Here is a 13,176-nt window from a genome sequence, read left to right as displayed (position 1 = left end):
CTGGTCTCTCATCTCTCTATACGTTTTCATCAGTGATAAAAATACCACATTGTCTCTTATACACTGCACCTTTCCTATTTATATTCTAACTTAGTACATACAAACCAGAGTCAGAAATCTATTTTTATCCCTGGAACTGATTTTTTTTTTTTTTTATAAAACATAAAATAATGCACAATATGTTGCATTTCCACTAGAATGCATTCTAATTGTTTTTAGGAATGCTTTTTTTAACATTCAGTGTTTCCTAAAACTTTCATAATTTTTTAGCTTTATTTTATTTCAGTATTATATTAGCTGCAGATAGTCACATTTCAATCTCCGCGACAGTGAAGGCTATTATCTGACAGCTAGACTGTAAGAGGAAATAAATGCATAAGTAGATATAGGCCTAATATTATGAACTATATAACATGAGTAATTTTAGCATGCATTTTAAGTATCTGGGATATTTCCTCCGAACCTCCAGTTAAATACTCACTTGCACCCTTATATAATTTAAATCAGTACAATAATGTATTACATCATATTTATATTTATGGCTGGAAGCTAACTGTATTCATTTAATGCACTCTGCACTATGACAGTGTGATTTTAATATTATATGTTACATCATTATATTATATATACAATACACTTCTGATCGGTTAATTTATTAATGCAAGAATATCCCTAATGTCTAGTTGTCTTTTTTTATATAGGTGGTTTACTGCTGTTATCCTATAGATGGCGTATGGAACAAATCCAGCCAGTAACCCAGAGTCAGCCTTATAAATGCGACTATACTATACTATACTATATTATACTATACTATACTATTACATAGAAAATTGTTGCGTAACTTTAGCATATAGACTTGCATTCTATTTCGAATAACCCTATGTAAGATAAGTCCCAATAATATGACATTCGTTTAATTGGCAAAACGTCCCTTCACGAGTCTGACTGTAAACGACACTCACACGGGACTCTGCAGAACCGATAAATGAATAAATAAAATAGACCAATAAAACTGAATAATATGCAACATGTGTGTGGTCAGAAATCATCAGTCATAACACACCGACCGCATTTATATCCGCAAGGGCAATGCAACGTTTCACCTTGTGTGATCAGGGAAGGGAGGGGGAAGAAATCCCGTAAAAAAGGGTCACGTTGATTATTTATTGGCAATCCGCCACGTGCGTGCGTGTGTGTGTGTGTGTGTGTGTGGTTGCTTTACTGGAACACAAGGGGTGGAGCCTTTAGAAATATCGGTACTTCAACTCGATGGCACGAACCTCTACCTCTGATAGACTTTCACACAGCTGATCTCTGATCAACTGTTAAAAAACTGTCATGAAACCGATCTTTATTCTTTTAAAAGAAGGTCTATTTTGCATAAGCGCTTGTAAGGAAATCACAAAAGGAGCAATGTTCTAAGAAAACTCCCAAGATTGAGTCGGATAAAGCTTTGAAGGTAAAACGACGTTTTGCGCTTTATTCTAACGCACTGGAATTATTAAGAATCTATTAGAAATGTATGCATATATTATTATATCGGACTGTTATGCATGCCTCGTATGTAGCCTACTGTGCTACATCGTATCCATATCTATTAAACTGTGTTGTTCAGCTTTGTAATGCGAGATAATGCACAGTTTAATAGTTTGAAGTCTGCTTTAGTTATATATGCGATCGAGTCGGATTTAACGACCTCAGTAACCAGAATAAATCGGTGAATTTCTATTCCAGTTAGGATAGGAGAGTTAAGGGGTATTTACAGTGTAATACGAGACCGAGACAGTGTGTCATGAATGAGAAATTGGGTTATTCACAACGAACTGGAGGACCTCATTCATAATCTGTTTTCTAATAGCCCAAGAGAGCGATCGAAGTCAATATCGGGTTTACACGGTTGAGCTTGGACTAAAAATAAAGCTTCGATTAGCAACTAGTTAATTTATCCACTGCAAGCAGTTTTAACTTTATTTCGCATCTATCTTACTTATACACATTTCTAATCTAATAGTGACTTGTAAAACTAAAAGATATTGGATTGCTTGCTTATCTACCATTAGTACTAAGAACTAGAATATGGAACAACATGCTAGTGGGAAGTTGATATTTAAATCACAGATTCCTATAGAATCCACTAACTTGAATCATGTGTTATCAATAGTCTTACTAGATGCTATAGTATTAGTAAAACTGGAATAGGTACCAGCAACATAGACTTATGTACTAGACTAGTGAAATGGGAGTAGTTGATATAAACTACAGATTCCTGTGTATATCATTAAATTAAAAAAAAAAAAAAAAAAAAAAAAACATTATCAGGATTTTTGGGAGGTTGACTAGTAGCAATAGTACTAGTAAAGCTGGGAAATGTACCATCAGCATTGGCAAACACCAGATGCATTGGAACGGTGACTAGTAGAAAAGTAGGATTTCACTACTACTGAATTACTTGAAAAATAATCATAGTAAAAAAAACAGACACTAATTAAATAAGTAGAAGTTTGTTTATCTCCAAATGGGACGATTATATCACTGATGCGATAATGTGATGTTTCTTTGGAGAGGAAGGGTTGGGCTTTAATGATAAGGAGCACATGTGAGAAACAACCAATCCTGTTATTAGAACTATGAATGGCTCTAATAAAAGTGATGTCATAGCAGATGTAAGTCTGCTGGCACTGGCTTCTGTTCTTCTCACTGTTTGATTGATGCTGACATTTTTTATTTGGCTTTTCTTTTAGCTGCCTTCCATACCCACCGAGGCGTCATTTCGTCTGGATGTGGAAGAGGTGCCAGAGCTCTGGGCGTTGTGTTGGTGCTCTCCGGTGCATGAGCACCCTGGCTGGGACGGCCCTTCGGCCCTGGACCCCGAGCACCAGTGGTTGCCGGGCAGTACAGGGGGCGGGCAGAGAGCCATGGTAACGCACAGTAGGTTTGACAGCGCCATGAGCAGCAGCCCCTTTGAAGGCGGCGTGCGCCTGCCCCCCCACCGGTACAAAACGTTCAGTTCTCGGGCACAGTATCAGATGGTGATCGCGGCTTTGCGCAAATTGCAAGAGAGCGGCTTCTACTGGAGCACCGTGAGCGGGAAAGAGGCCAGTGCGCTGCTGAGCACCGAACCCCCGGGCACCTTCTTGGTGCGTGATAGCTCTGACCACCACCACTTCTTCACACTCAGCGTCAAAACGAGCACAGGCACCAAAAACCTGCGCATCCAGTGCGACTCCGTCTCCTTCTTCCTGCAGACTGACCCCCGGAGCGAGCAGGCCGTGCCACGCTTCGATTGTGTCCTCAAACTCATCCATCATTATATGCCATCGACCGAGACGGGGACCTCATCGAAAGTCCAAGCCGTGGGAGAAGGTGGAAGTGCGGCCGACGGAAGCGCCTACTACATCTACTCTGGTGGTGAGAAGATCCCTTTGGAGCTACTGCGTCCACTGGCATCTAGCATGTCCAGCTTGCAGCACCTATGTCGAAAGACTTTAAACGGTCATATAGACATGTCCACCAAACAGGACCAGCTGCCTCATCCACTCCAAGAGTTCCTCCAGGAGTACGACGCTCCTATCTAGCTAATCTTGTTGGGTTTCAGATGGGAAGAGAAGAATAAGGCGCTTAAGTGGAGTTTATCGCTCCCCTGACCTCGGCGTCTGTCAGTATTGCGGGCCAGCTGTGCCTTCGACCTCTGGATTGTGAACTTTTGAAGGACAGCACGAGATACATTCTCCCACTCGAGTGGATCTGACATCTCGGCAGCTGTCGACACGAAAGGACTTCCGCGTTTTTTTTGTGGCCAGTTGGACTGCTGAAGATAAACATGAGCGTTAGTTGATCAGTACAGGAGTTAAGTGTGCTGCTATGGCCACGGTCCAGGCCTTCATCATCGATCGGGAGACACTCTCTCATGTCTGTTTTCTCCAGCTCAACATTTTTTTTGACTTTCTCCTGGAAGGAAGGAGCAAGAGCTGGGTATTTGCGATGACGTACACATTTCCACTGCTTCTTGCCAAGTGTAATTGCCTCATAAGTGGGCGTGGGGGCGCAAACGGGGTGGCTACTTACCGCTCACGACCGACACTGTCTGCTACGGTGACTGTGTGCGGGGTCAAGGAAAAGGACTAGAGCGAACGTATTGATCCTATCTGTTACCGCAGGCCTTTGACCTCTCTTAGCCCTCTCTGGAGAAGACGGCCCCTCAGTGGACTGTTGTTACTTTGTTCGTGACCGGAGCCAAAGCAAACAGTGGTTTCATTTGTGCTAGGATAAGGCAGGCTGAACATTGTTAATGATATGAGCGTATATATGAATTGTCATTCATATACTGTGAAGCAAATACAAGCACAGTATGAAAAATCTTTAGTAACTTATTTACTGTGGTGTTCGACATGAAGGACCGTGCTTCTCTGATCACACGGAGAAGCATTCGTACTTTGTGTGCTTCAAATCCTCATTCAATAACAACGACACAGTGTTTGTTTCACTAGCAGGACTTGACGTCTGCTATTCAATGAATGTATTATGAGTCTATGGAAGGGCTTATGGTTTCACTTGTAGATTCTTTTACTCTTTTCATTTTTTTTTGTTGTTCATATTTTGTCAAATCAAGGTGTTTACATGTGTGGCCACCAACAGGACAGCATGTTTTTTACTCTGTCTTTTATAAAGATGTCTCACCTTAAGGTCTGGTCTGATGACCGCAGTGCAAGCTTGAAGATCAGAAAACAAAGGCATTAACATAGAAAATGCAGCAAGAAACTTTGCACATATTTATATTTATAAGATATTTCCATAATTTATATTAAAGAGCACTATTTTTACAAAATGGACCCAGACATGTGCCTCGCATTCTTGTGTGTATAAAGCCATTGGTATTCTCTCTGGCCTCAGGCTGCATGTAATTCAAATATGCATGGTTTTTAATGTGGCCTTTACTGCAGACAAGATTTTCCTCCAGTCATATATATAATCACATACACAGATGAAGATGCCACAACTGCTCTTGTTTTCAGAAAAACAGGTCTGAGGCTTATCTTGAGGTGTGTGTAATGTGTACAGGATGTCACTCTATGCTTTCTCTTTTGATCAGTTAAAACATCTGCCTCATCAAAGTCTTTTTCATAATCTTTATGGATTAATCCTGGTCATTCCTCACTGGAAAAATCAGGGAGTAAAATGCACACAACACATATGTTCAACTCTTATATTTACATTTTATTTTTTAAATATATTCTTTTTAATTAATATTGCCCCTCTGTTTAAGGTTACAATACAATTTTTTTTGCAGATTGTGCATTTCTTGTATGCTTCCACTTATTTAATTGATTAGCCACTCTCTTAATTAATTTTCTCTCTATTTAACTAAAGGCTTTTATCAGATCTCCGTCCTCATATTAGAGGGTAATTAACACATAGTAAAAGTTGTAACTCACAAACCATTAAATGCCTAAGTGGAAAAAAAATCAATAGGCCTTGATAAACGTCCTGAGTGTACCCAATAGAGCTTGACACGATAAGATTTCTGACTTACAGTGCAGACTTTTAATCATAAAAGTACAAAAGTGCTTGTGCAATTAAAAGATAACCACGTTTTTATTTGACAATCAAAGTATTTTTTAAATCATTAGTGCTGATGTGAAAAGGTGTGGTTATATCAGTGGATTCCTATCTGATATTTTGAAGAACTATTACAATGAAAGTTAACTGAACTATAAAATAAATCCAGACTATATACTAGTATTAAAGAAGATCCTGGAAAGTTTTCAATGACCAGTCTCTTTAGCTTCCTTAATTTTTCATTTGAATAGTTACACATTAAAATTCAAATAGAATATCAGTTCCTTGCAGAATGGAAAATAAATGCATGTTTATAACCATACTCGGATTACTTATCTGTGCTTTTGCATTATTCACCCTCGTGTCACAACAAAACCTGTGACTTTCTTCTGCAGAACACAAACGATAAAGTCAGTGGCATCCAAACAAGACTGAACCCTATTGAATTTAATAGTAATCTGTGGACAAAAAACAGTTCACACAGGTTTGGAACAGAATCAGAGTATTCATTTTTGACAGTAAAATGTATTTTATCAGAGATAAACACTTCCCTTCTTATCAGAGTTTCCTAATAATATATGTGTCTGTTTGTTTATACTAGTTCCTGCTTCAGCATTATGGGTAAATTCCACTCACATTCATACCAAACAGCCAAGCATAAGCAATGATGTGTGTGTTTTTGCAAAAGGGCCAGAGAAAGATAGATTTACCCCACAGACTGTTTAGATTCCAAGAAATGTGTTAATATTTATAATACATGTACATGCACGCACGAGGAACTACTGATCTTCTCACAACTCCACTCTGAGTGGTATCTCCCGCTATGTTATTTTTATGGTCGGTATTTGGGAAGTCTCCGCCTTTTCTTCACACTCGTTCAGGCCTTCCTCCTTCTCTTCCTCCCTCCCCTGTGTTTTCAAAACAAAGCAGCAGTCAGTGAGTCCATGCCCCATTTGGTCAAAGCCAACGCCCGTGAAAAACACAAAGCCCCCCGGTTCACAAAGTTCCTGACCAACCTCTTCCCAAAACAAGATTTTTTTATGCATATTAAGCATTAAACATGCGCTCTCCACAGCCTTTGTGAATATATTTGTGACCCTGTACCACAACACCAGTCTTAAGTCGCTGGGGTATATTTTCAGCAATATCCCCCCAAAAAATCAAAAAAACAAAAACAAACATTGAATCAGTCAAAATTACAGATTTTTCTTTTATGCCAAAAATCATTAGGATATTAAGCAAAGATCATGTTTCATGTAGATGTTTTTAAAATTTCCTACAGTAAATACATACAATTTTTATTTTTGATTAGTAATATGCATTGCTAAGAATTCATTTGGACAGATTTAAAGGTGATTTTCTCCGTATTTTTTCACCCTCAGAATCCAGATTTTCAAATGGTTGTATCTCGACCAAATATTGTCCGATCTTAATAAACCATATACCAATGGAAAGCTTATTTACACATTCACATTTAAGATGATTTATAAATCTTGATTGCAAAAAATTGACACTCAAGACTGCTGTCAGTACCAGCTTCATTTGAGGTCATCTCTGTGATCTTCTATCTGCTCACTTCTGATTTCGCTTACTGTAACCCTGGGGAAGCAATATTCCGCTGAACCGCCTGCTGCGTGTCTAGATATGCTTATGTTTCGACTTCCCTGAACTTACGGTAAGCCTGGCTATGTTGATACTCCTGCTGAGGACGCTGATGACTACGATTAACAGATAAGTTATGAGCCATGCAGTGAACCAGGCAGCGCGGACATATTATGTGTGTGTTTGTGTGTGCGTCTGACTAAATGACTGAAAGTAATGGGACTCCTGAGGGGTTGTGTGTGCTGGGAAATAGTCCAATCCTCTCGTGTGTCAGTCCCATATTGTGGTTGACTTAACAGGAAAGGAATGTGAGGCCATTTTTTATACATCCTGGCCTGCTGCAGGGAGGCAGGGACTCAGGGAAGACTCTGCAAATGTGTCCGCGCGTTCATATAGGCTAGGCCTATGTATGTTGTGAAACGCACTTTAACACAACATCTTTATAAAGTCTGTAATCATGTCTGCCTATAATCACGCAGAATGAAAACATAATGTTAACATGTCACTGAAATTGTCCTATTGAAAGCAAAATGGCAAACTAACAAGCTCTGGCTGTCATCAAAACACTGCTGGTAATTTCTAAAAACAAATAAGGTGGACCTTTTTTCTTGATCTGTTGCTCCTTTTTCCCTTTTTTCGCTTAAGAAAATATTGTCAAGTGTTCAAGTACTTCTGTTGTTGCCGTATAATTAGCACTTGCATGCTTAACTTCCCAGACAGCAAGCAGTTTCGGGCCAGATCTGGCCCACATTTGGCCCGCATGGATTTGATGCGGGCCAGATGTGGGCCGGTTGCTATGACAATATCAGCATTGAATATCGGCAATAGGTGATCTTGGCATGTACAGTACTTTTATATAGTATGTTCTCTCATACATGCACATTAAACTAAACTGTGCACAGTGAAATTTTCTTCATTGCATGGTATACAGTAGCTGATTGTACACTGCATCATATTATATTCTTAATCAACATTTTTTTCATAAAACAAAAATATATCATAAAATCTTTAAAAATTAAATACACTTAAGAGGCAAAATCACTTACAGAGGTGATGAAATGGAGAATCAAAATGCTCTTGATCTTTACACAAATAAGAAGTTACACTATGGTAAAAACATACTGCACAGTTCAAAACTCAACACAATAACTCAATAATTGCTGGAGCAGTCAGTTCAGGGTCAGTGCAAATCTATTAGTGATTTACTTTCTGTATTTTCTCCAAAAACTCTGTTAGGTTGATTATACATCCACTTTTCCCAGACATGTCCTGCCTGGGTGTCTAATTTGCCTAAGATGTCTGGATTTGGCTTTATTTTTCTTTTGGCATTCTTTCTAGTTATGATGAATTCTAGACAACTAACATTTAAACTTCTGAATGGTAGTCTACTATGCTAGAAATTATACATTTTTATATTTTTCACACAATGTAAACTAAAAAAATTAAAACTTGCACACACATATTCAAGATACACTTGTAGAGACAAGTATTTTACATTGTAAAAAAATAAAATAAAAAAACATTTGCTCACCCTTTCTGCAACCTCATCGTTTCGGAGTCCAAGCACTTTATTACATCCCTAGAGTAAAATACATATTGTGCTAGAATACACTGCAGAAATACTACAGAAAAATTAGGAACCTAACCTTAATCTCCATACCAAAATCTTAGTTGTCCAGACAGTGATTGAACTTTTAAGAACCATTAAAACAATGTTGTCTGGGAGGCCATGAGCCTACAGACTGAAGTGTACACAGTGAGTTTTTAAAAGCTTAGCTTAAAGGAGTGCTATAAAAGAATAGTGCTCATTAATGACTGCTGAGATTTTGCATTTGAAATGGAGTGAAGTTAAAAGCTAGGAACTGTAAACAGTATAAGATGATCTTAAAAGTCTTAAAATTATTTTATTTGTATTGTTTTTATTTATTTTAAATTATACTTTATTCACTTCTTATATCTAAATTTGAATCAGATATATTTTTATAATGTCATCCATAAAAATTCTCACTAGCTTTGAAAATGTGACACTGTTGGGAACGTTACTTTAAAAAAGTAATTAGTTATAGTTACTCACTACTCGTTCAAAAAAGTAACCGAGTTAGTAACTGAATTACTCTATAATAAAAGTAACTCGTCACCAGGGAAAGTTACTATTTGCGTTACTGTAAAAAAAATTGCTATATGTCAAATAATAATTTTTATTTATTTATTTTTTTTAGCAGTTTTCACAAGTCAGTTGAAATAGAACAGACAGGTGTTCGTACATAACTTTAGGTATTTACTGCACGTCAACAGACAGCAAGAGCTTTATCCTGCACTTCTAGTATTATCTTTGTAAGAAAAGTGTTTTTGGCCACTAGCTTTGTATATGCGTGTGTCACACATTACATGCACGTTCTTGCCTTTGACCACAATGAATTTGAAGTACTGCTTATATCTCCACCTTGAAAATGCCAACTTTTCATCGGATTGCTCCTGGCTCGCCATCTCTGCTGCAGCTGCGAATCTCTGTTTAGCTGTTGCGTCGCAGGTGTGTGTGTGTGTGTGTGTGTGTGTGTGTTTGGCGCCGCTGGCACGTGTGCTGGCATCTGTGTAAAAAAACTGTCTCTGATTGGCTACCATGAAACACATGACTCTGCCTTAGCCAATCAAAATCGCTTATCTCGTTATTAACCCACCTGCTCACTCGCTGTGAGCCAGGGGTGCGTTCGGATTGCATAGTTTATTAAATCAGTGCATAGTAATGCACCGCATTTAACGTCCAGTAATATCAACGGCGTTGTAACGACGGGAAAAGTAATTAGTTAGATTACCCCGTTACTGAAAAAATAACGTCGTTACCTAACGCCGTTTTTTAAACGCCGTTATTCCAAACACATTATTTAATTTTCATTTTATTACTTACTATTTAGTGCTATATATATATATATATATATATATATATATATATATATATATATATATATATATATATATATATATAGCAATAACCATTTCTTACTTACTATTATTTTTTTACCTTCAAATTTTTTTATAGTCTACATTTTTCCCCAAAAAAATATTTTATGTTAATTTTTATGACGTATATATTTTTATAAAGCTGGCCATAAATATTTCTTACCAGCCTTGAAAAATGTATTTTATCACTTCTCGGATTCTAGCTTTTGATCATGGCTTTGGATCAAACTTTGTGGAAGCATTTATTTGCAATTATTATTTGAGCTGCTAGTGGTGCAGAAATTACATAGTTTTTCTTCAGAGGCACAAGGCACAAATTTTTTGCATTGTGATACCACTGGGCAGGCATAGAAGATGAAGGAAAACATTAATGTGTCTTGTATAAAACATTCAGTATATTAAAGTCAGATGCTGAATTTCTAAATTACTTTCTCTCCTGTCTGAGAGAAGATACTGAACCAGATTAGGTGTCTTTAACATGAACAGTCCACTTTGTGCAAGTGCTACTGGTTGGCCCTGTTTGCTCTGCATGCTTGAGTAAGTGGGCTGTTGGTTGGACCTGTGTTCCCTGGGGGAGAGGGGTCACAGAATGCAGGATGGGATGAAAAGAGGCCTCGTGGGACAGATTTACAACAGTGACTTTGTGGTCAAACAGCTAATGGTTTGAGGAATTGCTTGAGTATGTCTGAGAGAAAGAGAGAGAGGAAGAGAAGGGGCCGCCGTGCAGTGAGCAAGAGAAAGGGCAGAGATTCCCTTTGTCCTGACTTCAAACTGACACTAGGGCCGTAAGGTTGTGTTTTTGTTTTGTCATTCCCACTCCTTCCATGTCCTAATTTCCATCTATTTGTCTCCTGTTCTTAATGCTATTCTTAATGCTGTCTTCCTTGTATGCACGCATGCACACAAAGTCCAACTATCCCCCTCCCCATCTAACACACATGGTTCCCATTCCCTTCATACCTCCCTGTGCCATCAGAGCCCAGTTTCCAGGAAAGAGGCTCTTTAATTGAGTTGACTCTTTACTGCTCTTGCAATGTGAGTGAGAGAGAGAGGACACATTTAGACAGGAAGGGGAGGCGCAGAGCGGGAGCTCATGCACAAACTTACACGTTCCTTTACTGTAAGAACTCATTTCAACCCCTCCTCACTGCTTGCTTTCTTTCGACACCCTCTCCTTCTGTATCCCCTCAATTTTTGCTTTGTTTGTGTCAACGTCCACACAATTTTGCTTGTTGAACGTTCATATTTAAAATGCATTATCTCATTGTCATGCAATATTAGTGCATGTTTGATTGACCATCAGTGTAGTTCATAAAGAAACAAAATCTGTCACCACATTCTTATGGAAAATGGAAGAATGTCCATGGATTTTACCACTGCACAATGCATGCAACTTACACTTTAAAGATTGGAAATAATTTGGATGCGCATTATAAATATATATATATATATATATATATATATATATATATATATATATATATATATATATATATACATGTAGTCACCAATGTGTCCATGATCAAGACACTTAACCCCTAGTTGCTCCAGAGGTGTGCGACCTCTGACATATATAGCAATTGTAAGTCGCTTTGGATAAAAGCATCAGCATGTTCTTATCATAGCAAATAATTTAAGAGAAGGGATTTTCGACCTTAATGGAAGGTGTTTCATGCCTTTCCTGTTTGTTGTTTACAGCTTGGCAGCAACAATGGGGAAGCTAGCCTTTCAGTGAAAGTGAAAGTCGTGACATTTGCCAAGTATGGTAATTCATACTCGGAATTGGTGCTCTGCATTTAACCCATCCAAGTGCACACACACAGCAGTGAGAAGCGAACACACACCAAGAGAAGTGGGCAGCTATATATCCAGTACCCAGCAACTGGGCATTCAGTGCCATGGGTATTGAGGGTGGAAGAGAGCACTGTTCATTAACTCCCTCCCCCACCTACAACTTCTGCCAGCACCGATACTCGAACCTTCGACCTTCGGTTTACAAATCCAACTCTCTAACCATTACCTAGACAGCAAGTAGTTTCGGCCCAGAACCGGCTAACATCTGGCCTGCGTGGATCTGTGCCGAATCTGCTTGCTGTCTGTGTAGGCCACAGCTGCCCCTCAGAGAAAGGGTGCTACAGAGGCTAATTCTACCCGTAGGGAGGTATCATGTGGAGACACTAATATGGACTGACCGGGGCAGTACTACATATGGAATAGGACTATGAGGAAGGTCCTATCTGAGAGTAGGGAGGAACCACTGCCAGCAGAGCCTGACAGAATGGGAGTCAAAAGGAAAACACGGGTTCACCTAGAGGGAAGCATACACATATGAGATCGCCTGCAGGGGATCAAGCCATATGGACACCTAGCCCAGTATAGGGGCTGACCGAAGACCTGGGCAAGCTAACACCAATACTGGGCCTGGCATCAGACTGCTTCGCTGAGACTGACTGGAGGATGCTAAGCCAGGGTTTGGCGTCCAGGGAACTCAACTGAGAGAGAAAGGAGCTTGTGAGGGGGAATGGTGCAGCAACCGTGACACCGGCTGGTCCTTCCTGCCAATTACCTATTACCCAACACACTGGAAGAAACCGGCTCAGTATGGAGGCTTTAGAATCTTATGAAGGTGTTCAGTGTCGCCCAGCCCGCAGCTCTAAAGATGTCTACCAGAGATGCTCCATGCGCCAATGCATAGGAGGAAGTGACACTCCAGCCCTTATCCCTAGGGGGCAGGCCTCGCTTTGGGACTGGTGCGCCAATGCAATGACATCAACTATCCAGTAGGCCATCCTCTGGTCAGTGCTTTCAAGTTCACCACCTGATCACGGAAAGGCATGGCGGGAACCTTGGGCATGTATATAGGCCGGGGTCTCAGGACAAGGTGAGAGCAGTGTTAATTTTGTCAACAAAGATGAGGACGAAAAATACTAATTAATAAAAAAATCTGTGTCGAAGACACGAACATTTATGCTGCGTCTTCTATAATAAGGTGAGACGGGACTATAATGTTATTTGTGGAGTACCGGACATTCAAAATACATCCTATAGGCTACTGTCTTG

General features: G+C 39.3%; 1 protein-coding gene and 1 long non-coding RNA gene across 2 annotated transcripts; one reads left to right on the top strand and one right to left on the bottom strand.

Moving 5' to 3' along the window:
- Positions 1-1,254: 1,254 nt before the first annotated feature.
- On the top strand, positions 1,255-4,829 carry socs3b (suppressor of cytokine signaling 3b). Its single transcript, XM_026276704.1, has 2 exons — positions 1,255-1,459; positions 2,742-4,829. Exon 2 carries the CDS (start codon positions 2,916-2,918, stop codon positions 3,573-3,575), a length of 660 nt encoding a protein of 219 aa, XP_026132489.1. The 5' UTR covers positions 1,255-1,459; positions 2,742-2,915; the 3' UTR covers positions 3,576-4,829.
- On the bottom strand, positions 4,555-9,627 carry LOC113111697 (uncharacterized). The gene is made up of 3 exons (XR_003293349.1): positions 9,602-9,627; positions 8,690-8,737; positions 4,555-6,464 (listed from the first exon to the last, which is right to left on the bottom strand). It is a non-coding gene; the product is annotated as an uncharacterized LOC113111697 (long non-coding RNA).
- Positions 9,628-13,176: the final 3,549 nt, after the last annotated feature.

The sequence above is a fragment of the Carassius auratus genome, chromosome 12, assembly GCF_003368295.1.
Source record: "Carassius auratus strain Wakin chromosome 12, ASM336829v1, whole genome shotgun sequence".
Classification (NCBI taxonomy): Eukaryota; Metazoa; Chordata; class Actinopteri; order Cypriniformes; family Cyprinidae; genus Carassius; species Carassius auratus.
Note: the sequence above shows the minus strand (reverse complement) of the source record. Positions and strands in the feature narration are given on the sequence as shown.

Bases quoted from the DNA above. Each gene is read 5' to 3' on its own strand.
- socs3b (XM_026276704.1), top strand. From the start codon at position 2,916: ATGGTAACGCACAGTAGGTTTGACAGCGCCATGAGCAGCAGCCCCTTT.